General features: G+C 34.9%; 1 protein-coding gene across 4 annotated transcripts in view; it reads left to right on the top strand.

The window, feature by feature from the left end:
• The window catches only part of CDIN1 (CDAN1 interacting nuclease 1), a 128,367-nt gene that overhangs the window by 57,863 nt on the left and 45,050 nt on the right, over nucleotides 1-25,454 (top strand). For all 4 annotated transcript variants that reach the window (XR_012995912.1, XM_076344930.1, XM_076344929.1 and 1 more), the window contains 2 exons: nucleotides 3,663-3,728; nucleotides 7,263-7,368. Coding sequence is in view for 3 of the 4 variants with exons in the window: in XM_076344930.1 (XP_076201045.1) it covers nucleotides 3,663-3,728; nucleotides 7,263-7,368 (172 nt within the window). In the remaining variant the exon portion in view is untranslated. The remainder of the gene's footprint in view (nucleotides 1-3,662; nucleotides 3,729-7,262; nucleotides 7,369-25,454) is intronic.

Below are 25,454 nucleotides of genomic sequence, written 5' to 3'. Positions count from 1 at the left end.
GTTTTATCTATACTGAAGTATTGTTTAGTTGTGTTTTAAGATATGTTAAGTGGTTGTATTTATTATTTCTGTGCATTGCATGTGTCTCTAAGGTTCTAGGTGTGATTCTTTTTTTTTAAAAAAAAAAAAAAAAGCTTTTCCTAAGTATCTGCAAGATGAACCCTACTGAACCCCTTGCAGTAAAATCTTTCCTTTCCAAAAAATTAGTTCCAAAGCTGCTTGAAGAAAACTTCAGGAAAAAAGAAGAGATGACAGTATTTCCTATAGGTCAACAAATTCAGGCTTTGTTAGTCTATGAGTAAGACTGCATTCCAGTTGTGAAGATGGCTTATGACTTAGATTGCTGTACTCGCAATTTCATTACTTTTTAACACGTATTAAAGAAACAGAATTCTTGCAGTTCCCATGTTAGTGTACTATTCCAGTCTACTATTCTTCATATTCTAGTAAGTTTTTTGTATCAGCTATGTTCACGTGGCCAACAGAGAGTCTATTACAGGAGAAGAAAACACAAAGGACACAGTGAATATAAATTGCCCCAGTATAGTCTTGGAGCATGAAACAGCTTTTCAGGTCCAGGACGTAATTTGTTTGTTTCTAGAGCAGTTAGCTTTCAAAGCCTGCAGATCAGAAGTAGCGCCTTCAGATTCACCCAGAAATTGATTGGAAACCTGTTCAAACTAATGGAGTTTGCATTTTATTAATCTACTGTTCATGAGAAGCCCACCGCATTCTCTCTTCAGCAAAAACACAGCTCTCAAGTCTTCATCACTTTGCCTGAGATTAAAGTGATCAATGGAAGCATTCTGTCAAAACAGGCTAACAGCTTCACTTGCCATACTGAAACGCCAGGAATTTCTACGTTCTGTATAGATAGGATCTTTATTTTTTTATATCTTTGCCATGAATATATTAGGAAAGCTTTTAGCTATAATGGGAAGGTACTGACCTTTGTCTGGAATCTTATCCTCCTTTGGTTCCCACCATGATGTCCCTCAGTAGTAACCTGGATATAAATCATGAAATCTGATTGGTGTTTTCTGCTGTAAGCTTAAATTTGCAGTTGCTGCTCATTCATGCATCAACAGAAGAATGTTTGGTTTCTTTGTTATATCCAGAGGCTAGTATAAGAACAATGAGGTGTTAAATGGTTATGATTGAGTGTGAAGTTATGGTAAAGATGAAGCTCCAGTTTTGTTGGAAATCTAAATTAATGGGGAATCTGTAGAATAGCTACTTATTAGGGCTGTTTCAATGTAATTTTCAAATCTGAGGATGCATAAATGTAACTGTCAAAGCTGCTATGGGCTGGCTTTCAAGCAGTTGTTAAATTGTTCCCTTCATCCATGCAAGAGCTAAAAGATTTTTTATGGCGCAGAATGCTACCTCTGAAACATACCTGGGCTGAAAAGCTAGAACTTCTTTTCTTTTGGTGGGGTTTTGATTTAAAAAAAAAAAAGTTTATGGTGATTGTGGGGAGTTTCTGTAATTATTTTTCTTTTTTCCCCAAATTATAAAGCTTCAAAATACCTGAAGAGTAATATATAATTATGTTCCTGCACATGATAGACAATTCACATCAATAATAAATGTGTTTTTTAACATATTTTCCAATGTTTATCATAATACAAAATGTTAGGAGAAACCAAGTGAAAACATTCAAAAACAGATTTAAAACAAAAAACATGTTCTTTTTCAAGCTATGCATCAGTGTCAAATGATTTTAAAAGTAATCGGAAATCCTTGAAAAAAGAGTCTGCTGAAGAATACTAAAAGTAATGCTGATGCAAACTCCAGTTCAGAGACCTGCCAAGTTGACCCATCAGGAAATGTTTTCACATCTGTCCTGATTTTCAGTGGGGTTTTTTAAGGTACATTTCCCTGAATTTGTGATACTAGCATTTGTTAGATGTGGTAGAAAAGACTGAACTTTTATTGTCATTTGTGCGTTCTTAAATAATGAAAATTTCAGCTGGGACATCCTGTTGTCTTTTCTAGACTGTTTTAAACAATTAAGAGCAGGTTACAGTTAAATAGAGTTGGATAAAACTGGATTATTCTTTATTTTTATCAAGATTAAGAGATTACTTAGAACATCAATTCATTTTTATGTTATGGCATAAAACTCTCTATTCATAGGTTCTGTTAAATCAGAACCTTGCTAATCTAAAAATCTTTTATCCGTATACCTGACAATCTTTGAAAAAATAGCCAACAACCAAGTCTGTCTCCAAATCCTAGAAAAGTTTAATAGCTGATTGGGTGATATAATGAAGTGTTGCACTGCAAAGACTTGTATTTACAATATAGTGTGCTTACAGTGAAGAAATACTCTAATAAAATTTCAAAAGAAATACTACAGCTATCAAAAAGAATAATCAGCTATTGCAGTTTACACTTAAGTGAATGTACAACTTTCCAAATTTACTCCTGTCCCACTTTCAGTATTAGTTCCCTGTATAAAAAAAATACTTCAGAGTTATATTCTTCAATGAGAAAGAGGAGGGAAGTTTGCTTTAGGCACTTTTAAAATATTTTTATTTCTAAGAGTATATGTTTTTCTTGTCATCAAAATGTTACTTGGACTCAAATTGCTGACCTTTCAGGATATGCACAAAGTATTCTAAAACTGAGTTCTGAACGTTGGCCATGAAACTACTGTCCTAACCTGATAAATGGATTGGAAATAAGCTACCCAACAGTGAGAATGGACCATTAATTTTAATCAAAGGTGATGTAGAAAGGCGAATGGGATGCATGACAATGTCAACAGCCCAGTAGGTGTTAAGGGGCTACACAGCCTTACTTGTTACTAGGTAGTGCCATTAGTTGAGCTTGGGTGAAGACAGAAAGCCATGCCTGGAATTGAATGACCAGGTCACTCCGAATTCTAATGGAGAAATGGCGTTTCAGAAATACCAATGTAATGGTATCGGAAATCAAGGACAATAGTTTAGAAAATATTAAGGGCTTGCTTTGGGCTTTTTTTTTTTTTAAAGGAAGCATCTTTTGTCTTTTGCAGTTTTATCTTGCTCACTCTTTATTATTGTTTCTTGAAATATTCAGTTCTAATATTTGTAAGCAATAGAGTTGTATAGTTAATGTTAACAGAATTTCTAAATCTTTGTATGTTCTAAAATTGGATAAATTCTATAGAATGCCGGATGCAAGAAAAACTAAAATTGTGGCTTGTCTCTCCTTTAATAAATTTCTAGAAGAGAAGGATTTTCTTGTTCCTTTTTTAACAACTTTATGCTAAAATTAAAATAAAACCAAGAAGGCAGCTACAGTATATCTACATTTGTGGTGTTGGTGGGATTAATCTTAACAGCTTCCTAATGTTGGGAGACTCTTCTTCCAATCAGCGAAATACCTCTTTATTTTGAATATTTGGGGGTTATAAAATACTATATGACAGCTTGAATTAATGATGTTTATAATGAAGACATAAAAATGCAGGGATGACAAAGAAGCATTTTTATATCCATGCTTCAGGTTTTCTACGAAGGTTCATTTAATCTGACACAGCATTGCATGCGTAAGAAAGATATGTATGACTGCATTAGTAATTCTTGCACTCTTATTTAAAATGAAATTAATTATACTGCTGTCTACTTCATAGAATAGTTTTATAAACAATAGTTCTTATTCTCTATGTATAGCTGAAGATCAGCTTCGTGCAAAGGGTTATGACAAAACACCAGACTTTATTTTAGAAGTGCCAGTAGGTAAGTCTTTTAAAAGAATTTTTATTATTTTATTTTGTGTAGAAGTGTTCATGCTAAAACATTATGGCTACTTAAGTGAAGTATATTATAGGATACTACAAATTAGTCTCTTTTTTCAGCAGTTACCCAATAATTTTAAGAACTTCTAGTTTTGGTCAGAGAGGTTTGATCATAAGTAGTATTACCCAGTGTTTCCTCTTTGGTGTCTGCATGGTTTTGTCTCATTATCACAAAAAGAAAAAGAGAAAAGCAACAATAAGAACCCCCAAATCCCTACTCCTTCGAACCTGCTCTGCCCACTGTCTTTATGAACTGAACTCTGAAATACCTATAATTGTCTTAAACTTCTAGACCCAATCAGTTCAAAGCAGTCTTAAGAGTATTACCATTACACCTATAAGTCATTGCATAAAGGTTTGTCATTGTGCAGTTATTCTTTTGCCATCACTTCGCATCTAAATATAACTCTGCAGTTCTCTATTGTTTTTTAAAAGCCTGCATAGCAAGAAGGAATAAAAGTAGGTATAAAGGTCATGTCAAATTTCATCTACATTTTCTAGTCTTGAGGCCATGTAAGAAGGTAATCAGATGAGCCAGTGGCTGGGCCGTGGAAGAAAAAACATCCATGTTGTCCAAGTGTAAAGGATTATTAATCACTTTTTGTAAATTGACTTTCATGCCAAAAGACTTCTGCTTCGCTTCCGTAGAACGCAGCACCTGTCTGTGCAGATGCCTACTGTTGTGTCTATCAGAGAAAATAAGAAGGCTGAAAGCACTGTGAAAGTCATATATGTGACTAGCTTTTTGTTCTTCATATTGACAACAGTTGGAGTTCCTACTGAGATAACTGATTTGTACACTGGTATAAGGAATTGAGTGTGTACTATAAAATGTCTCACTGCTCAGAAGTGCTTGAGATACCATCTTTCAGCACGATAATCTGTTATCCAATAGGTAAACAACTATGTATATGAGTCTTCTGAAAAGTTTTTAAAGACTTTCCTTAGCTCAATTAGGTTTGTATTCTTAATCATGTTTCCAAAAAAGAAAAATGGTAGTGATGTTAATAAGAGGTTATAGGTACAAAATAAAAAATACCTTTGTAACTGAACCACTCCATATTTCAAACAGTGAGATCTGGCATCCTAGTGATCCTCAATTCACTCTTGTCAAGTGACACTTGGAGAGTTTTCAATTAATTTCTACTCCTTCACTTCCATACCTTGGGCATGAGGGAACGGTTGTTTTTTATCAGGTCTAAAGTTAGCAGGGACGATTGTGGAATTACAGAATCACAGAACGGCTGATGCTGGAAGGGACTTCTGGTGGTCATCTGCTCAAGCAGGGTCACCTGGAGCTGGTTGCCCAGGACTATGTCCAGATGGCTTTTGAGTATCTCCAAGGATGGAGACTCCACAACCTCTCTGGGCAACCTGTGCCAGTGCTCAGTCACCCTGACAGTAAAAAAGTGGTTCCTGATGTTTAGATGGACCTTCCCATGTTTCAGTTTGTGCCCATTGCCTCTTGTCCTGTCACTGGGCACCACTGAAAAGAGCCTGGCTCCCTCTTCTTAACACCTGCCCTTCCGATAGTTATATACATTGATAAGATTCCCCAGTAGTGTGGACTATGATATACACAATACGTACTTGGTATTAAGATACTCACTTTTACATTAGAAACAGGTAAGATTATATCCCAGCTATTCAGGAGCCTGATTAAATGGAAACTAGAAAAGCATCTAGATGGAGCTAATTTTTTTAATGCTTGAGAAGGGAAACTGGGAAACACCCAAAAGAATTCCTGCATTTGTAATATTTCCCTGTCAGAAAGAAGGTTAAAAATAGCCATTAATTTGGATGGATTTGTCTCTCAAAGTCCAAATAGTGGTAATGCATTACTTTCTTCAAATTATTTCAGTCACTTGAGATTGGCAGGAAATAATTTTCTACCTGCTGTCCGATCTGAACTGGTGTATGGCAGTCCTTGCATTCTCTTCTTCATGACTCAGTACATAGCTAGGAAAGGCAAATGTTTCTTAGAAATTGCTTCTCAACTGACTACGCAGTTTATGCCTCAGCTATTTTATCTCATGGGGTCTAAAGGTGTTGGGGATGGGGGGGGGGATGAGGTAGTATAGGCCTACACAATATAGGCTTTAATACTTAAAGGGGGCCTATAAGAAAGATGGGGACAAACTTTTTATCAGGGCCTGTTGCGATAGGACAAGGGGGAATGGTTTTAAACTAAAAGAGGGTAGATTTAGACTAGATATAAGGAAGAAATTTTTTACAATGAGGGTGGTGAAACGCTGGCACAGGTTGCCCAGAGAGGTGGTAGATGCCCCATCCCTGGAAACATTCAAGGTCAGGTTGGACGGGGCTCTGAGCAACCTGATCTAGTTGAAGATGTCCCTGCCCACAGGTGGGGGGGGTTGGCCTAGATGACCTTGAGAGGTCCCTTCCAACCCAAACCGTTCTATGATTCTGTGATAAGTTAACTTGGTTACTGATAGCAGGGTAGTGGTGGCATATAGAGCTTAGTGTGGTGACTTCATGAGTTATTTACCCAGATTTCCCAAGTAATATTACAGTCTGTAGTCAATCGTGCTGCCATAGCCTCTTCTAATCTTTCTGTATTGTGTTTCTGGATCTGCATGCCCTTTGAGTACCTCATCCCAGGTCAAACGTAGGCTAAGACATCATGGCTGTGGATATCATAGGGAACTCAAAGTAAAGGAAACATTTTTAAAGACCTCAATAATGATACCCCACATTACCTTTCTGCAGAAAGAATGATCTTTTAGAGTGATCTCATGATTTCTCCTGCAAAATTAGGTTGTCAGCTTCAGAGAGGACTTTCCTTTTACCAAAAAAAGATAATTTTATTAATATTAGAAATTCACTCCTGCAAGAAATGAGGAAAGACATGAACCAAAGCAAATCCCACAGCATTGAAAGAAACAGAAATTCACAATCACATTTGTTCACATAAGCCTTCTTATTCCTAACTTCTTTGTAGTGAAGCATTACTGATTTTGCAGAAGTAAGGAAGCAGATATATATCTATGATAAACTTTCTTGCCATTCTCACACCTTCCACTCTGGACTGGTGAAAAGTTTCTGTTTTTAGCAGCTTAGCTAACTGTTCTTGTTATTCACCAGAAGTTTTCAAATCCTTACCTGACAAGTCCTTTCCATCAAATGAAGGGTGAAAGTACGATGCAATTGCACCTTAGTCTAGTCTCTTTTTCTTTACATTCTGTTTGTGTTAGAGTAAATGCAAATACCTAGAACAGGGTGTAATAAAATGAATTTGATGTAATTATCCGTTAAAATATTTTCTGGTACTTTTTTAAAAAAATGTCCTATATGCATATTTGAAAGGTATTTTTACAAATATGTAACTCTGTTGCATATGAGTTACCATGAATTATGTGGTAGATTGGGGGCTAGATAGGATATTCCCAAACACATTCTTGCAGGCTGTTGAGTTTGATTTTCAGAGTTCGTTTTATTTTCTCTGTCACCCTAGCTGTTGAAGGACACATAATTCACTGGATTGAAAGCAAAGCCTCGTTCGGTGACGAAAGTAGCCACCAAGCCTACTTGCAGGACCAGTTTTGGAGCTACTGGAACAGGTACATTTCTGTTATTTTTCCTTATAGATAAATAGGACTGCATTTTTAAAAGAAGTTACTGGAAAAAAACACTAGTGACTTTTGTTTTAAGCCATGTGAACAAAACACGTTACTAATCTGGCATTTTGAATGTCATTAATTAGTGAGACCTGACCTTGAATGTTTCCAGGGATGGGGCATCTACCACCTCTCTGGGCAACCTGTTCCAGCGTTTCACCACCCTCATTGTAAAAAATTTCTTCCTTATATCTAGTCTAAATCTACCCTCTTTTAGTTTAAAATGGAATGCTGAAATATTTGTGAAAAATTCACATCATAATTGTTAACATGCAGCAGATATATATGGTGATTTTACAGTGATGCTAGATGACAGAATAAGTTACTTTGCTACAGAAGTTGTATGTCAGGTTTTTTAGTACCTGACTTTGAAGGAAGATTTTGCTGTAACATTTTGTAATACCTGCAAGGTGCCAAATTTGTTATAAAATCTTCACAAAGCAAGTGGGCTTTGTGTGTAAAGAACTTTATTGTTCATGGTCATTGTATCTAGGACAATACTGTTTCACTGTTTGGTTTTTTTTTTTAAATAAAGTTGGGGTTTTTATATTATCTACATTTTAAACAGTAATAACAATTGTCTTCAAGCTAAAAAATGTAGTAAGTATTTGCAGGAACATAAGGAGGGAAATAAGTTATGCCAGCCAGAATTTTTGAACATGTTGATGGTATTGGTATAAAGATCTTTTCTTTTAAAGATGGGTAAAATAGTTCTGCTTTATTCTTACAAAGGTCGTTATTGTGTATATTTATATATCTTTCCATGGTACTAGAAACCTCCTCACTGGAGGATTTTTCTTAAAAAAAAATCCTAAACAAGATGCTTCATCTTCAGTTCCATTTTTGTATGTGGTGGAACCCTAGTGAGGTAAATGAAAGTTTTAATAAAGGATTTTTAAAAGCATAAATTTAGAAGTCTGCTAAGTCTTCACAAGAGAGCGTCAATGAAATCTGAGGGATAGTGGAGAAGACGGCACAAACATGTGAACATGCAACAAATAGGCAGCATGTGCCAACATCAGAGGCTAGTCTGGTGACTGTTGGTATTTCAGCTAAATATGAGAAATGCCAAGGTGACAATAGCTAGTCTTAGCTTGGGAAATATGTTAAAAGCAGATTCTATAGGAGGCAGCAGAGAAAGGGAAATCAAATCTTGAGAATAACATCATCAGAGTTCGGAATTATGCTCTGCAGCAACGTTCTTGATTGACATGAGAAGAACCAGAAAGCAGTGACTTGGAAAACTTGAATCGAGGTAAATGGGAACCTCAGGAAGACTGTAAGTTGTTGAATGAAGATACTGTAGGAAATTTGTATAAAAGAATTTGTGAAACATATAACCAGAATACAAGACTTAGAAAGAAATTTGAGGATACAAAATATCTAGGCAAATGGTGAGAATGGCAGGAAAGATGCTGATGCAAACGGTGCTGAACTTGCACATCAGTGTAAATAAGAGGAGATGGAGCAGCTCAGGCTGAGGGGAGCCCATTAGATGTACTGGCTGGAATATTTTCTGAGAAGAAAGGATGCGTTTGAAGGGATCTGTGATGGTCTCAGAAAAAAGCAGTTCCAAGAAGTGAATTTTAAATAGGTAACATGAGCATAAAGATACTCACTAAGTTGAGATGGGGTGAAAGTTGAGTAGACAAGTAGGATGAAGGCACTGATCCATTTGTTGTTTGCAGTAAAGTTGCCATTGCAGAGTTGAAGTTGTAGTTTCTGTCTTTTTTTGTGCTGAACAAAATGACTATCCACATTTTGGTTTGAGCTGTAAAACGTGTAAAACATTTGAGAATAGTGTGTACCATTTGAATCTGACGTTTCCAAAAGAAACTTCTCTTATGCTTTTATCAGGAAACCAAGACATAGCTAACTTCATTTTAATTTTATCATGTACTAATTAATATTGCAACTTCAGAAATGGAATAACATCTCAGTGAGCTGTTAATCAAGTACCTTTAACGTTGCAAAAGCTAGACTGAATTGACATGTGGATCAATAAGACTGTTTTGGAAGTAGGTTTGAGATTTTGCCACGTCTTCTGTTACAGCAGTTCATATTGAAAACAACTACAAAAATTGTTGATTCTTAAATATAGTGACTTTACATTCATATAAAGGAAACTAGAAATCTCCTTAGTGAGATTTGTTACTCCCTAAATCCAGAATTTAGTGATAGGTTAACTATGGAAATTAGGCAGATTTGGGGGGGGGGGGTGTGGTGTTAAATAACAAATCCTGTTAGTTTTAATTTTGGTACTGCTTGGCCAAACTAACAGTATCACAACATCTTCTGAAATGAATTCTGAGTTACTGCAGCATCTTCTAATATGACAGTTGGGTTAACGAACACTTGTTGACAGATTAGGTTGCGTGTAGGTTAGACAGTTAACTTTCATTGCTCTCTGGAACTATTTATGTGAAAAGACACAGGTGTAGCTGCACAAACTGTGAATCAATTTTGTATGATTTAATCAGCCTATGCAAGGATCTCTCAAGTGAGAACCAGCTTCCCACTCAATTCACCGCACCTGTGTGTCTCCTTTCCTTGTGCAGGAGGAATCATTTGGAGAAGAAGCATCAGTTCACAATAGAGATATCATGACACTCAGTTGATAGTTTAGGGTTGATCTTAAAGCCGAAATGAAATTGGAGAGAAGACCTGTGACATCGCCTGTTAGATGTGAATAGAAATACAGGTCTAGATACTTTGAAAGGAATGAAGGTGAGAGGTTTTAGACCTTTTCCATTCAGGTTTTTTACTGTTTCTCTGAAAACTAGGAGTGAGACTGGAAAAGTTTCTAGGTTTTTCCCCACATCTGTCACAGGTGTAAGTTTTAATTCTGCACACAATCTGACTGAAAGCTTTGAACATAGCTGTAGTTTGTTTGCTGCTATGTGTGTATTTCATTAAATCCTGTACTCTGTGCTAACTAAACCTGTGAGTGTCTTAAATTGGTCTGTACTGACAGGAAAGAAATGGCACTTTCTCATTTAACAGAACAGCTCCCTAGATGCAGTCAACCATGTCTGTTCACCTCAGTGCAAAAGAACACCTTTTTATTACTCCCGAGTTCTGCAGGGACAGCTTAGCAAGGTTTTTTATGGCTCATACATCAATGGTATTGTTAAGCAATTTTCAGTTGCAGTGCTGCACTGCAACCTCATCTTCAAATTAAGCTTCACATTAAAAATGTACAAAGTGTACCTTGTCAGTGGGTTTGCACAGTTGTAATTTAAGGTACTGTTTAGATATTGAGAATTTTCAATAATAAAGAAACAGGAAAAGGCAAGTTTGGTCTTGCATATTCCCAGACTGATTTTGCAGAGTGATGTTTTAGGAAAAGCTATTTTATATACTGAACAAACTTAGTATAAAATGATTCAGGTACTTACAGAATCCCTTCCCTCAATATGTTTGTTTCTTCAAAGTGGTGGCATCCACTGAGCTGGCTATAGCTTTCACTGCCACTGGGTAAACAAGACAACTGCATGTGCAAAATATAATTGCTTTGTGCATGTGTAGTAGATACCACACTTTTCATTGTTCACTGGCCTGCTTTGGTGTATTTCTTGTAATTTGGAGAGCATGAACAGGAAGTAACACAGATTGCACTTTAAAACAGGGTCTGAGAACATGTTGTAAATTATTTTAGGGTTTAAATGAATGCTGCTGTTTCTTTTTTTTCCATAGTATCTAATTTTATAATTTTTTCTAACTTAAATTAAAAATCAGAGTCCTTGCTGTAAAAGTCTGTTAGAGCTGGTAAGCACGACTGCTGTTTTCTAAGAGGCATATAGAGATCAGCAACACACGGTTCAAATAGTAATTAGTGGGTGCACTGTCAGTGACTTGCTGTAAGAAGATATAAACTCAAATACAGCAATTTACATTTTCTATCTTCTGCAAGCCTGGCTAAGGCATATGTACATTCTGGAATGTAATTTCTAGAGAGTCCCAGGAGAAAGCTTGATGCCGTTATTAGCTAAAGAAACTTTACTATATGTGAGGAAGACAGTAGGAAAATGTCATATTTGACACTGATCTTAAACTAAAGGTAATTTCACATAGTGAGAGAGAAGCATTTCATCTTCTCTTTGAATAAGAATAGTAAGTCATCCCTGTGCTAAATTCCTTCCTCCATTTGCTTGTATTCTAAATGTTGTTAGTCCTGTGCTTCAAAAGCAAGTTTCCCATAAGTAATTTTAAAAGAGTAACCACACTTGTTTGAAGCCTAAATTCATGATTAAATGTGTTGTTAATTAATACATTATGTCTGATCTTGAGACTTCAGTTTATAACTAAGTCATAGTAAAATTATCATAGAGTCCTGTAGGTTAAAAAAGGTATTTATTTCAGATAAATGCAAACAGAAATAATGCAAAGGACTGTATTTCAGTCACAAATACAGCCGATGTGTTCTTAGGGTTTTTTGAGAAGAGTGTTCTGTTCAGATTCATTTGCAGTTGACTATAAGGATGAATCATATGTGAGCAAAAGCTGAATCAGAACATCAGAACAATATACATTTTTTTCTGTTCAGCTGTTTAAAATCGTTTGACATCCTACTGTGAAGACTGTTTAAGTAATAATTGTTGTCTGATTGTAGACGGTAGGGGAAGAGGGAGTTATGCTGTGGGTTTATGGATGTCTGTTCCATAACAAGATCAATATTCTCCAATTGCAAATGGTTTAAAAAGTTGTACTGGTGAGTTGAAAGCCAGTGGTATAACAGCTTGACTTGGAGGAAACCTTGGGAGTTGCATTTGTCAAGTGGCTAGGAAAACTGTTCATGCATACCCAGTATCCAAAGCTTCACTGGCAGCCCAAACATAAAGAACTGAAAGGTCATTCTTCTTCTTGCAGTATGATGGTTTGTTGACATATTTTGACACACTGGTACAATGCTGAAAGGTTTTGACCTTACTGCAACACTGAGGGACTTGGGGTTTGTTTAGCTATCTAATGCTTGTAGATTTTCACACATGCTGGGTTTTGCTCTGCTCCTTTTTCTCTCCCTCCTGGCTCCACTTGAATTAGTAAATTAATCTTAAACAAAAATGGATGTAGATGGAAGAGAGAGTTTATGATGATTTTTGCCACTTTTGACTATATATAGATAAGTTTCTTCAAAAATAATTAACTTTTTTAAAATTTGCCATGCCAACTTGGTAACCTTAGTAGCACTGAGTAAGATATGTTTGTTTATAGACAAGAAGAGAATCAAAAGCAGTGAAGAGTGCTGTTTTCTGCTAGTTTACTGATTCAGTATTTTAATTTGTGAAGATGATAAAATTTTGTGTTCTCCTGTGAGATAAACAGATATATGTGTACATTCACACACACACACACACACACAGAGGCATACCTCTGCACTTCACAAATGTTCTAGATACATTTAGCTTATTTCCAACAGCATTTGACATGAATTATTGTTACCTTTATTTAATGACACATGGACAGTATAAAAATCAACATGTAGTTTAGAGCTAAAGTAAAAAAAAAAAAGATTTTTCATAAAGTAATGGTTTTAGATTTTACCAGTCATCCCCTCTTTAACAATGTGATTGAATAACAGAGCATAAAGACATTTTCTATTGAGACCATGGCTTATGCCTAGCATTGCCATAATGTTAATCGTTTCGCTAAGCATTGTAGGTTGTTTTATTTTGTATCAAAACTAATTTTTGTCAAAGCAAAGGAAGAACAGACCATACTGTATTCATGTTTGCATTTACATTTGAATTGATATTAATTAAGTATATGTTTTCATGCGTTGTTCTCCTTAGATACTGTATTTAATATGGACATGAAATTGGGATTTTCATTATAATTTAATTCTATTACTTAAACCTCTTCCACTGCTAAGATTGTTACATTCTCAGCTTAAAAAGTAGTAAATGAAGCACTACACAGCTTTGTTTAAAATTTTTTTCCCTTATATTTTTCTGTACTGTCTTAAATATTATTATGTCACAGGAGACTCATGTAGTACAGATAGAGCGTTTTCAGCTTCCATCCACATTACTGCAAGGCTTCAGCTCCAATTTTCCTGGTATTTCTCATTCAGATTAGACAAGCATCTAAGTTTATGAACGATAAGAGCTGACAGCATAGATCCTGCTATGCTTGCCAAAGGCCTGGTTGCAGACACTCCGCTATGTCAAGGAATGTCAACCCCCCACAGACCTTACCTTTCAGAATTCCTTGTAATTTTTAATTGACATTTACATCTGACATTTTCAATGTATTTCTTAGTGTTGAGTCTTTATCTACCTAGCAATAGTTAAAACCAAACCAAACCAAAGCGAAAAGAATCCCTTCCTGTAAACTATGATATCATATATTTTTTACTTAACAAGGTCAAGTTGCTGGGCTGAAACTCAAGAATGACCAACTCCCCCTTCCTTCATGTAATTCTATATTTGCTAGTCTAATCCATTTCAAATGACAATTGAGGAGGGTAATAGGAGTATAAAGCGAAATTTAACTCATAGTACTAAGGAACAAAAATATCATTATTACTGTGCATCATGCACAGAAAGGATACAGAGATTTCAAGGAAATTTTAATAATATTGATAGACATTTTCCTTTGAGTCAGGTACTTGAATATTGAAAGTGGTACCTTCATACCCATATTCATGTGACATATACATGTAAACAGCATAATATTGCGAATGAAGTGAAGCTGGCAAGTATGTAATTTAGCTGCATGTTGCAATGTGTTGTGCTTCCTTGCCTTCAGAAACTCAAGTTTTCATTTGGTTTAAAATACTAAAAGCCTAATAAATTAGTATAAGCGTAATTATCCATCTATTAGAAGTTAGAATGAAGGACTACAGTTGATCATAAATGTCACAAGGCAAAGAAGTAGAAGAAGCATTTTGTCACAGATAATGCCGCTTTTCTTCTAATTAGTTAATTTACATTTTACAAATTAAGGGCAAGATTCAGATGGAAGATAATCTAGTAGCATATCATAGCTTTACTGACCTGTATTTGTATATGCCAAATTTAAGTTAATTAGAAATGTAGATGCTGTTTGTTTTATCTGTCAAAAAGCTCATCTTAAAAAAAAAATCTAGACACACTTTTTCTCTCAACATTTATCATCTAAATAATAGTCTTGCCAAGATGGCAGCCTCATAATAAACTCTTTTCAGTGGAGTGATGGGTAATGAAGCTTGCTTGTGAAGGCAGCGAAAAATGTTGTCTAGCCAAATGTGTGAATATGATGGCTAGAGAATCAGTGGACTTTCTCAGTCATCAATCTTTTTAGTAGCCTCTTATACATCTGAATATTTTGATAGATGATCTAATAATTGAGTTATCTATCTTTCTAACTATCAGAGTTGCATAAAAATTATTCTCACATGCTATTGAATATTATATATATTGGGCATCCAGTAAATTTTTCAAAAAAGGTTCAAGAGGTGAGGGAATTTAGTTGTGTCTTAAGCAGCCTTTAATATATTAAATGATAAACTACTATATATAGAATATAAAACTATTTGTATTAATATAGGAAAAAAGTAAATAATGTCAATAACTGATTACAGACAAGACTCACAGTAAATAAAGCACATAAAAACATGAGACTGGTGAGGTTAGTGCACAATCTAAGAGAAATCTGAGGTATAAAATGAGTAGATTCAGTAGTCCCTGGCCGGTTAATGGACAGCAGTTACATTTCCATACAGTTGCACAAATTCCTTGTGCCTAGGAAATCTTGGCTTAGGCAAAAAGAAATGCAGTGTCACTGTGGAGTCCCAAGTTACCATTCAGCCTCTGTTAGAGCAGTTTCTCTTGATTAAAGATGAGACTGAAAAGTATATATTGAAACTGCCCACATTTTGTTTATTCTGGGCGATTGTACAATGTGGATTTGTGTTGCTGGAGCACAAGAATCTGCTTTCCTAGGATGCTAATCTTGCATTAAAGGAGGCACTCAGGGTATTTGGGTAAGTTGCATTAAGCACATCGTCAGATGTGTCCTACTAGGGCTTCTGAGTAGCAGAGCAAAATGATTGTTGGTGTCGGTGTATTTTTTTAAACACTACACTTCAAACAGACATTATATAATTCTTGACTTCAGATGCATTTCTGCTCAAAGGGTCAGGTAAAAATTATTTTAACAATAATAAAAATATTTTTGCATTAAGAATATTTTTAATTCAAATATCTTTTTTCCCCCTCAGTGTCACCAGTTTATGTTCAATTACGTACTTTTCTATAGATTATATACTGTTCTTCCTTGTAAATTCTTGAAATCTGTATGTGGGGGACTAATTTTTTTTAAAAATGCAGTTATTCTGGATTACAGTATATTTTCATTTTTTAGTACTTTATTTGTAGGTTTCATAGCTACAGGAAGGTATAAACAACTATGTTTTATGAATAGTTCTCCACTTAGCAAAGTGGCTTTTCTTTCTCTGTTCAGAACTAGAGTGACCAGGGTACTTTCCTGAGGATATCAAAAAGCTGTTCAGTTATTGCAGAATTTTAATGGAAAAGGTATCAGAGGGATCTGCTTTATAGTTACTACCTGCTTAAAGGAGAAAGAGAAAGATGGATTTCAAGGAGTTGAATGTTATCATTTGACAAGTACTTTGTGAAAGTATCATTGGGCCTCACTGGACCTTGCCACTGCATACAGATCTACAAATTTAACAAACGTTTGGCTGTCTCACTGACAGCGGTTGTGACTCTCATGCTTAGTAAGCAAAGTTCTTGATGTTTAGGAGTTCTTGTTAAACATGCATATTAGTTTGAAACATTTTGGGTGCACATAAAGCAAGACACTGAAATAAGATGTATCCATCAAAAATGTAAAAGCTTACAATAAAAATGTGGTTCTGAAGTTCCACACTTGTCTTGCTATATTGCATCCCACATAAACAGTCTACATTTTTGTTCTCAGTAATGTTTACATTGATTTTATGCAATTTTAAATTACATAAGTGTAATTTCACATAAGCATAATTTATACCTAGAACTAAGGCAGTAAGAAACAAATTACAAAAAAAAAAAAAGGTTAAATGATTCTCTTTCATTACTTGGGGAGTTTTAATATAAGAAAGCTAAAATTGCTTCTGAATATATAAATTCATAAGCAATTAACTGGAATTGATCAAAGCCAATGGTTGATTTTCTTTACTATATGCGGCTTCTTCTGACCTTAACTAAATTGGCAATTATTCTAGTTAGTATTTGTAGCACGTCTACTTGAGAACATCCCAAGCTCCTATGCATACACAGTGTGTTATACAAACTTACGTATATATTTGTGTGTATAATTTTAGAATGTTTATATCTTAATTTAGGAAGGAGATCTTCATTTCCCTCTCCTGATCGAAATAGCAAGCATCTGTGTTCCTTCTGGTTTGTCATTTGATTAGCGTGCTCTCATCCATCACTAGTCTTTGATATGAACATCAAGAAATTATGTCCTTTTGTTTTAAATGGTAAATATGCCTTTGTCATGAATACTTACAGACATTCCAAGATTTACATCTGAATTGTCAAAGTGTAACTGCACAGCTTCTCTGATGTGTAACATTATTAGTGAAATAAAGAACTTTTTAATATTTCATGGATAGGCCTTAAATATTGACATTACAAGGCTGGTTTAGCTGTGATGCTGAAAAAATTTGTCCTTCATCCACTGCTTTTTATAAGATGTGTTGTTTATCAACAAGAGACAATCAACTGCACGAGAGCCTCTGCAGACATTCCTATTTGCATGGTCCAAGTCTGTCTCTTCAGGTTTCATTATTTAGGTCTGATGTCTAGTTAGCTCTTATCAAAACTAATACCATCTGAAGTACCAGGCTTCCGGTGGTCACACAACCAACATGAAAATTTCTTCAGTCTGACTAATATTATTAAAGACAGTATCTCTTTAAACTTGAGCTTTGTTTCGGTGTCTAGATCAATTACATCTTGTAAATGCATTTCCGTGAATGTTTCACTGCTTGTTTCAATAGATGAAATACATCTGAATTAAATTATATTCTGCACATTTTTAAATTAAAAAAATAATGAAAATGCAGGTGTTCATATTAAAGCTCTACTACCGTTCTTACTATGTCTTGATGCTACTAAGACAGAAAGAACTACTGTATTGCTGGCTTTTCATTGTTGGAATAATACAGTAAGTTAAAATGTTTTTGAAGACACACACCTAGATGGGGTTTTTATCAACTATTTTATCAGCTATTTCTAGCAAAAATTGAGTGTGTCATACAAATACGTAATTTAGTTTTAGTTCCTACAGAAAGCAAGTGTTCCTTGAAATCTTTGAGTTCACTTATGCATGATAAAACATTATTTCCTGTGTTTCTTTTCTGCTGTTGCATTTATTGTGTTCTGAGATTATCATGGTTAAATTCATTTTGTGTCCTAAGTGCTGTAATGCTGAAATTGAATCTTTGAAATTTACAATTTCAAGATACTGCAATTTATAATCTTTGAAATTTACAAAATAGTTCAGAGAGGACTTTAGCAAGGGATCCCACAAAATGATGTAAGGGCCCATGATCATGATCAGCTTATAATTGCAATATTTTGTAATATCATATATATAATACACTGCAATATTTAGTTTTTTTCCAACTATTTATTGTTCTTTACCTCAGAGACTTTGACCACATTTTTTGTGTAATTGAGTTGATTTGATCCCAAGTTTGTTTAAATTATATAGTCATGTAAAATTGATCACATTATTTATATCTCTTTATTTGGAATGTACTATTTACTTGATTTTAAAATAATGAAAAGTATACATATTTCAGGCTCTCTGTAGAAGAGTAATTTTGAAAGTATGTTCTCATTTATTTGTTTCAAAAGGAGAAATATCTTGCATCCTTTGCAATACAGCCCAATACATTAAGTGAGATTTTCTGGCATACGAAGGATGCATGTGAGTTTTTGAGACACTGAAGCTGTAACCCAACTTGACGAAGACAATGATGGCACTGAGCTTCTGTCCAGAGTTAATCAGCTGCAGAATTTGTAAACTGCGTATGTGTCAAAGTTGAAAATGTTAGCACTCTGATAGAAGCTTGAAAAGGTTAGACCTGATAAAAGCCATCAGCAGTTAAAGAAAGTGATTTATGGGAATGTAATGACACAAAATGCCTCATTTATCACTCATATATAGATAGGTTAAGGTTTCTGTGTCATACTTTAAAAACTTGACCACTTAGAATTGTCAAAATAGGTACTTAATTGCCCATCATACATTTCAGTTCAAATTTCCTTTGCTTCAATTTTGGTGATTTTACTGTTTTGCTTCTCATATGGCTCTTTTTAAAGTCATTCATATTTCATATTTATTTCATATTTGTTTCAAATGGTATGCTCAGTGCACTGCTAGAACTTTTGTTAGGTAAAGCTGTTGATTTGAGTGCTATCCAAATCTTTTGTTGATTTGCAATTTCATTCAGCCTAACTGTAAGGAAAATAACTGAAGGTTTCATTTTCTTTTGTTTTATACGACTAATTCTCATCAAGAGTTTACAGCTTTCTAATTCAATCCTTACATTTCCTCTCCAAACTGAAATACGAGATTTAAAAGTGAGATCCATCAATTGGTTTCCAGTTCTAGTCACTTAACTTACTGTTTATCTCCATACAAATTAAATTTAATCCAAAACTACCAGTACTGTTAAATGATCCTAAAACAAAATAAAAATGTTAAGAAAAATGCACAGCATTATGTTATCCTTTTACTGGTTTGATTTGAGGATAACAGCAAGCAAGTCCCGTAGATTTGAGACTGACTGTTTTTTTTTAACTGTCCACAGTTTCATCATAATGCTGAAAAAAAAGTAAATGCAAACTTGGGTAAATCCTCATTAGGGAATTATCTTTAAGAACATATTTGTAAAATAAAGCAACTACTTTAAAGACATTGCATAAGTACTAAAATACAGCTTCAGCTGCCGAAAGGTAAAGTGTGATAATGAAGTTTGTAAGGATTTCTTTTTTTTTTTAGCTACTTATCTTTTTTAAACTATTTCATCCTCTTTTTCTTGATTTTATACAGAAAAGCCTGAACAGAATAATTTTAATTTTTAATATCGAAAAAACTTACCTTTTTGTTAGCTTTCACAATTTATGGCCCCAGTTGTATAGCATTCTGTTTGTTCAGCGATGACCTTCCAGGTTCGATTTAAAAAGAAGTCAGAAGCATTTGTCATGTCTGCTCGATCTTGTCCAGAGGTACCTATTGTAATTATAAAGGACTAATAAGGTTGTTTATAATACAACAGTCTGACAACCCTAAAAAATCTTCTGGAGAGCAACTTCTTTTTTTGTGTGTGTGTCTATCTTAAGGAAAAAAAAAACCTGTAATCCTCTCACTTTATGTTGCACTCTGTCTTTTCAACATTTAGTTGAGAAAGCATAAAGAACTTACATAAAGAACTTACACCTCGAAAAACTTAACTGAGTTGTAAAAGATAAGTTGTATAATTTGCTCATTAGTAATACCTTTTGGAAATACTCAGTAATAACATGGCTATAGTACAGTTGCACCCTATATTTAATTGGTGTATATGGAAGTGATGATGATGTACTTAGAAACATTGAATTCCTTTCGCAGTGTAAAGAAAAAAACCCACTTATTAACGTCTGTTGAAAAAATGTGAGATACATTAATATAGTGAGCTCTGTTTCTTAGAAAAAACAATCCAAATTAAGAAAATCTTGTTGTTTATTATAAGCATTATTAAAGTACTGCTGTAAGTAGGTGGTGTTATAGTCAGATTTTTACAATTGACTTATGATCATTTTTCCCTTTGTATGTCTTTGTCTTCTTCCTGTCTTCTCTTTCCTCCCCCATTTCAGCATCATCCAGCAATACCACTTTTTTATAGGCATATACATAAGGTAAACAAAAACATACTAAAACCAATGGAATTTGAATGTTTGAGAGAAATGTTTACCTCTCTTGTGGGGTATGTAACAACACTGTAGTACTGTCAGGCTACCATACATCATTTAAATACCCTTAGACAGCAAAAGCAAAATCTTGACAATTTGGTAATCTCATCATGTGATTTCAAGAAGGCTTTTTTTCACATGTACAATTGAGACAAATTTATGTTGTATGTATTTATGGTTGTTAAACTCAAAATTGTCTCATTTCATTAATTTTTAACATTGTGCTCTCTTAATGACTATGAAGAAATGTATTAAAATGCCTTAATTATAGGGCTAGAAGAAGAGAAAGCACAAGTCTTTTTAGCATATGATCTTTCAATTGTTCACTAAAGGATAAAGAGGGCATTGAAGCGTGGTTTAGATAACTGTCAGCAATAATAAAATGCAAGGTAGTTTGTAGAGCCTTTAAAGACCTTTCGGGGAAATAGATTTAATTAAAAAACAATAAAATGGACTTTTCATTTCAAAGAAATCCAAAATGTTATAAAATTTCAGGATGTTACTGTATTAAGAGTAATGAATGTTTCCAAGGATGAGGAAAAATAGCTGTGAAAATATTCTTTAGTCCACACAGCAGTGATAGCTTTATTTTGTGTGTGTAGATGTATGTCCTTTAGCTTTTAACACACAGACTATGGATAGCATATTAGAGGATATTTCAGGTTTTCTTAGCTGAGTGATTTTACCTGTTTGGGGTTTTTTAGTTTGTTATGCTTTTAACAAGTTGTTTGGTTTTTTTTAAATAAGGTGAACATTTAGCTTCTTAATGTAAAATTATGTTATCACGGTTACCTACAGAACAATATAACTGACATATTGGCAGAAGTTCATTTGCCTATTTGGTAGAGTCAATAGGCTCCTAGATGTCTGTTATATACTGTGAAAATATATTTCAAAGTATATTTACAATTTTTGCTTTTTTCTTCTCATGTAATCAAAAATTGCATTTGCTAGTAATGTTTTTGGTCGTGTGGTGTGTTGAAAAGTTTAGTTAAGCACTTGTTCTGCGCTATTGAGTTATACCACTTCTGGCAAACTAGGAGCAACTTAACTTGCATGTGATAAGCAATGGTTCATAAACAACATTGACTGCTGTCTTTTTAGAGTAGTTTTGCTCCCTTGCTTAGCCTCGTACTTTCCTGAGGACGTTTTTGTAAGTTGTTTTCTCTCACCCTGGTGCACACACATCAATTGCATTGACCAATTGGTTTGTCGTAGCCAAGTACCAAATGAATCTGCATGCAAGTTGTCTTTGTGTAGCAAGGTTTTTTACAGATAAATCAACTTCACCAAAGTGCATTTTCAGCAAATGCTGAAACTATCAGTTTTGTAGTTGTAATTGCTGGCCCAAGTACATTATGAAACATGTTCATAATGAAAATATGACTTCAATATTTAGGGTCTTGCTATATCCTCTAGTAAATTAAGTTTGGATTGTTAATTCATATCAGTGTTCACTTTGTCACTGACTGATTGTAGAAATGGAAAATCATCCCTGTTCTTGGAGTTGGTGATTTTTCTTTTAAGAAGAATAAGGGTTTGTTTTCTGCTTGCACACATACCTTGAACTGGAGCGCAAATGAATAGCACAGTCTCTGTATCATACACTGGGCAATGACCGTGTGAGAAAGATAGCTCAGATACTGCTGAAAATGTACAAATGTGTGGCACTGTTCTGCATAAAAATGCCTCACTATTTTCTTCGTTGCTAGGCTTCCTGAGGCTTGAGACTCAGAACTACCCAAACTACCAGAGAGCATAGCAGAGCACATGCACAATTAGCTTTGGCAACCTTTCTGTATATGGTGTGCATGTTTTTGAGAAAGAAGTGCCTCACGTCATGCTGTCATCAAACTCCTTTCTGTTTTCAACTTTTTGTGTCCCTTTCTTCCCACTCACCTCTCCTGGTGTGGTAGGGCTATTAGGTATGATAATGTTTCTATAGAATAAACTCTACAATCTGATATTCTCCAATTTGCAGCTGATGGGCTCCTGCAGAATCGTTAGTTTTGATCACTTCTGTTGGACTTGTAAGTCCAATAGAAGTTCAAGTCAAATGTTGAGTCTGCTTGCTTTCCCCTTCTACTCGTGGTTTGTTTTCTGCTCACTGAAGTTTTGCGTAGTTGGGTTTTTATGATTTTGTTGGCATATGTCATACCAGAGATGACTGGTTTTCAGTAGTGACTTTTGTAAACTTTTGTAAGCAGGTTAAGCTCTCGCTAAGTAAAAATTACTACCGTACAGTATGTTAGTTTTTGGCACAGTAATTTTTACTTTTTCATGTGTAATGAAGTTATTTTTAAAATGTTTTTTCTTTTGTTAAAAATCACATTTGCTAGATCTAGAGAGACCTCTCCTTACTGATTATAATCCTTTATTAAAAACAGTAGACATTTTCTATCACTTCTTCAAAATGCAACATTCAAGAGAGAAATGTGCATTATCAGAGGACTGAAAGCTTAATCTGACTTCTTGTAGGGCAGACTCTAGCTCCTTATGTGTTTGCCTAGTAGTTAGCACATCTCTAGCCTCAATACAAGCTGAGGGTTTCATGATGCCAATAATAAGACGACTAACATAGAATAATGGCCTTCATTTACACTGTTATGCGTTATGATTCTTAGTAACAATGATTCTCATGCATTTGCCTCTGGACAATGGACAGGGTAAGCTACAATGGCTATAAATTTACCTTTGAATCTCTGTTCCATCATTCGTCTCTTTTGTACTCCCAAGCAAATTACTCGTTGCTTCTATATTTAAAATTCACTACCTGTAGAAGCCTGATACTGCATCAAAATATTGCAAAGTCAAACTTAAAATTGATAAGGTGTTTTCTTAAAACTCAGGGTAAAAGACGCTGCAGATACAGATGTATGAATATGCTCCGTTATGAAAAATCTCTACTTTTGTAGCAAAAGTGTAAACCTAAGCACAGATCTTCTCATGACTTTCATTTTCTTATCACCATTTATAGTGTGTCAAGGAAGAGAAAAAGAATCCAGGATTACTGTCTGTGCTTTGGCATAAAACATTATGAAAACAACATAAAGTTCCAGATGTTTTTTGGCTTGTGTTAAGGAGATAAAGGATAGGATTCTAGGAAAAATACAAATCGTGTCGAAACTACCACTCAAATCATGCTTCTCTGCAAAACGTCCAGGGGAACAAGTTCAGAGAGAACAGTCTGTGTTCTCACTATTATGGAAAAGACTTTCCCAGTTGTAAAAGCACACCATACTGTCTGTTGTGTCCTATGCTTCTCTGGTCCTTCTCTGCAAAATCATCATGTGGAGCTCTGAAAATTAATACCCTTGCTTGTAGATCTTATTTATTTGCCACAAGACCAATAGGATGTAATAGCACTGAGACCCTTACCCTGCTCAGCCTCTGCCCTCTCCCTGGCTTGAACAGACCACAAAATTAAGCTGATTCTATGGAATTGGCGTGGTGGGAAGAGCCCCTTCATGTGCAGGTCTCAGGGGAACATCTGCATCATAATGTAGATCTTATCTCAGAACATATATTTGTGTATATGAGTGTGTGTATGTATGTCTGAATTACCTAAATGTAACTAAAAAACGAAATTTAAACATAATACTGTAATGTTATCATAGTCCTTTTTGTGCATATCAGTAAAATAATAGTTTAAAGTTGTGCCTTCCTGTTAATATAAATATTTCTTAAATCTCTGCTGTAATACTCTTTCCCTGGTTTTGCTATGATACACACCAGTGAATGTGTCTGAACTGAAACTAGTAGAAAAATGAACTTTTTAAACAATGGAATGTGTTAAGATTCTTTGGTTAATTGCAGATAGGATGAAAAAAGCTGTTAACATCATGGGATTTTTTTTTTACCTATGGAGAAATACACTGTGCTGCCTGAGTCTTTTCTATGACATGAGGGAATTTGTGTAGAACATTCCTTTCAGTAGCTCACACTGTATGTTTTAGAGTATTAATTACCTAGTCAGATTTTATTAGAGCCCACTGAGTTTTGCATAATTAAAATTGTAGCAACAGCTAAATGGTATGAGATGTGGAATGCAGAATCTTTGCTTTTGCTGAATGTTCTTCTCTGGGTTTTCAAAGAGGGAGCGGAGAAGTGGGAGAAACTTAAAAGTCAAGGCTGACACTTAAAAAAAAAAAATTTGACATAGATGTACATTTACCTTTGTATAAAATATAGAAGTTAAGCATAAGAGTTTTTTCTGCTATGTTGTTCTTCTACAGCAGCAATAATATTATGTGTAATGTTTCTGGAGTAGTTATCCATTTCAAAATGCAAAGCTGTAGAGTTACAGTAATGGCTAACTGTAGACTGGTTTCTGTACACCTGCGAGTTAAAGGTTTCAGATATAATGTGAGAAGAGTTGCCTATTGTCTAAATGCTATCAAATGCATATAACTGAAAAAAATTATCATTGCATTTTATATTGAAATATTCTTGTGGCCATCACGGGCATATCATGTACAGTAAATATACATTATCATCTTTTACATAGAATCGTCTATTTAGCAGAGGTCTAGTTCTGTTTAAAGTCGGTGGAAAAACTTGCACTGTCCTCAGTGCAAGAATAAAGCAGCCATCAGTACTAGTTTTGACCTGTGTGATAATTTGGTCCTTTAGATTAAGTGATTAGATAGAGCATAAGATCCACGATTGTACTGAGACAGACAGTAACTTGTAGCAAATCCAGTGAAGGGCCACAAAGATGATGAAGGGATTGGAGCATCTTTCATATGAGGAGAGGCTGAGAGAGCTCCAGCTGTTTAGCTTGGAGAACAGCAAGATCGGGGGGATCTTATCAGTGTACATAAATACCTGATGGGAGGGAGTAAAAAATATGGAGCCAGGCTCTTCTCAGTGATGCCCAGTGATGGAACAAGAGGCAATGGACACAAATTGAAATACAGAAAAATCTATTGAAACATAAGAAAAATCTTTTTTATTCTGAGAGCTGTCAAACACTGGAGCAGGCTGCCCGCAGAGGTTGTGAGATCTCCATCCTTGGAGATACTCAAAACCCGACTGGACAAAGCCCTGAGTAACCATCTCTAGTTCACCCTGCTT

This window comes from Aptenodytes patagonicus, chromosome 7 (genome assembly GCF_965638725.1).
Source record: "Aptenodytes patagonicus chromosome 7, bAptPat1.pri.cur, whole genome shotgun sequence".
NCBI classification, from domain to species: Eukaryota; Metazoa; Chordata; class Aves; order Sphenisciformes; family Spheniscidae; genus Aptenodytes; species Aptenodytes patagonicus.
This window is presented reverse-complemented; position numbering and strand designations above follow the sequence as displayed.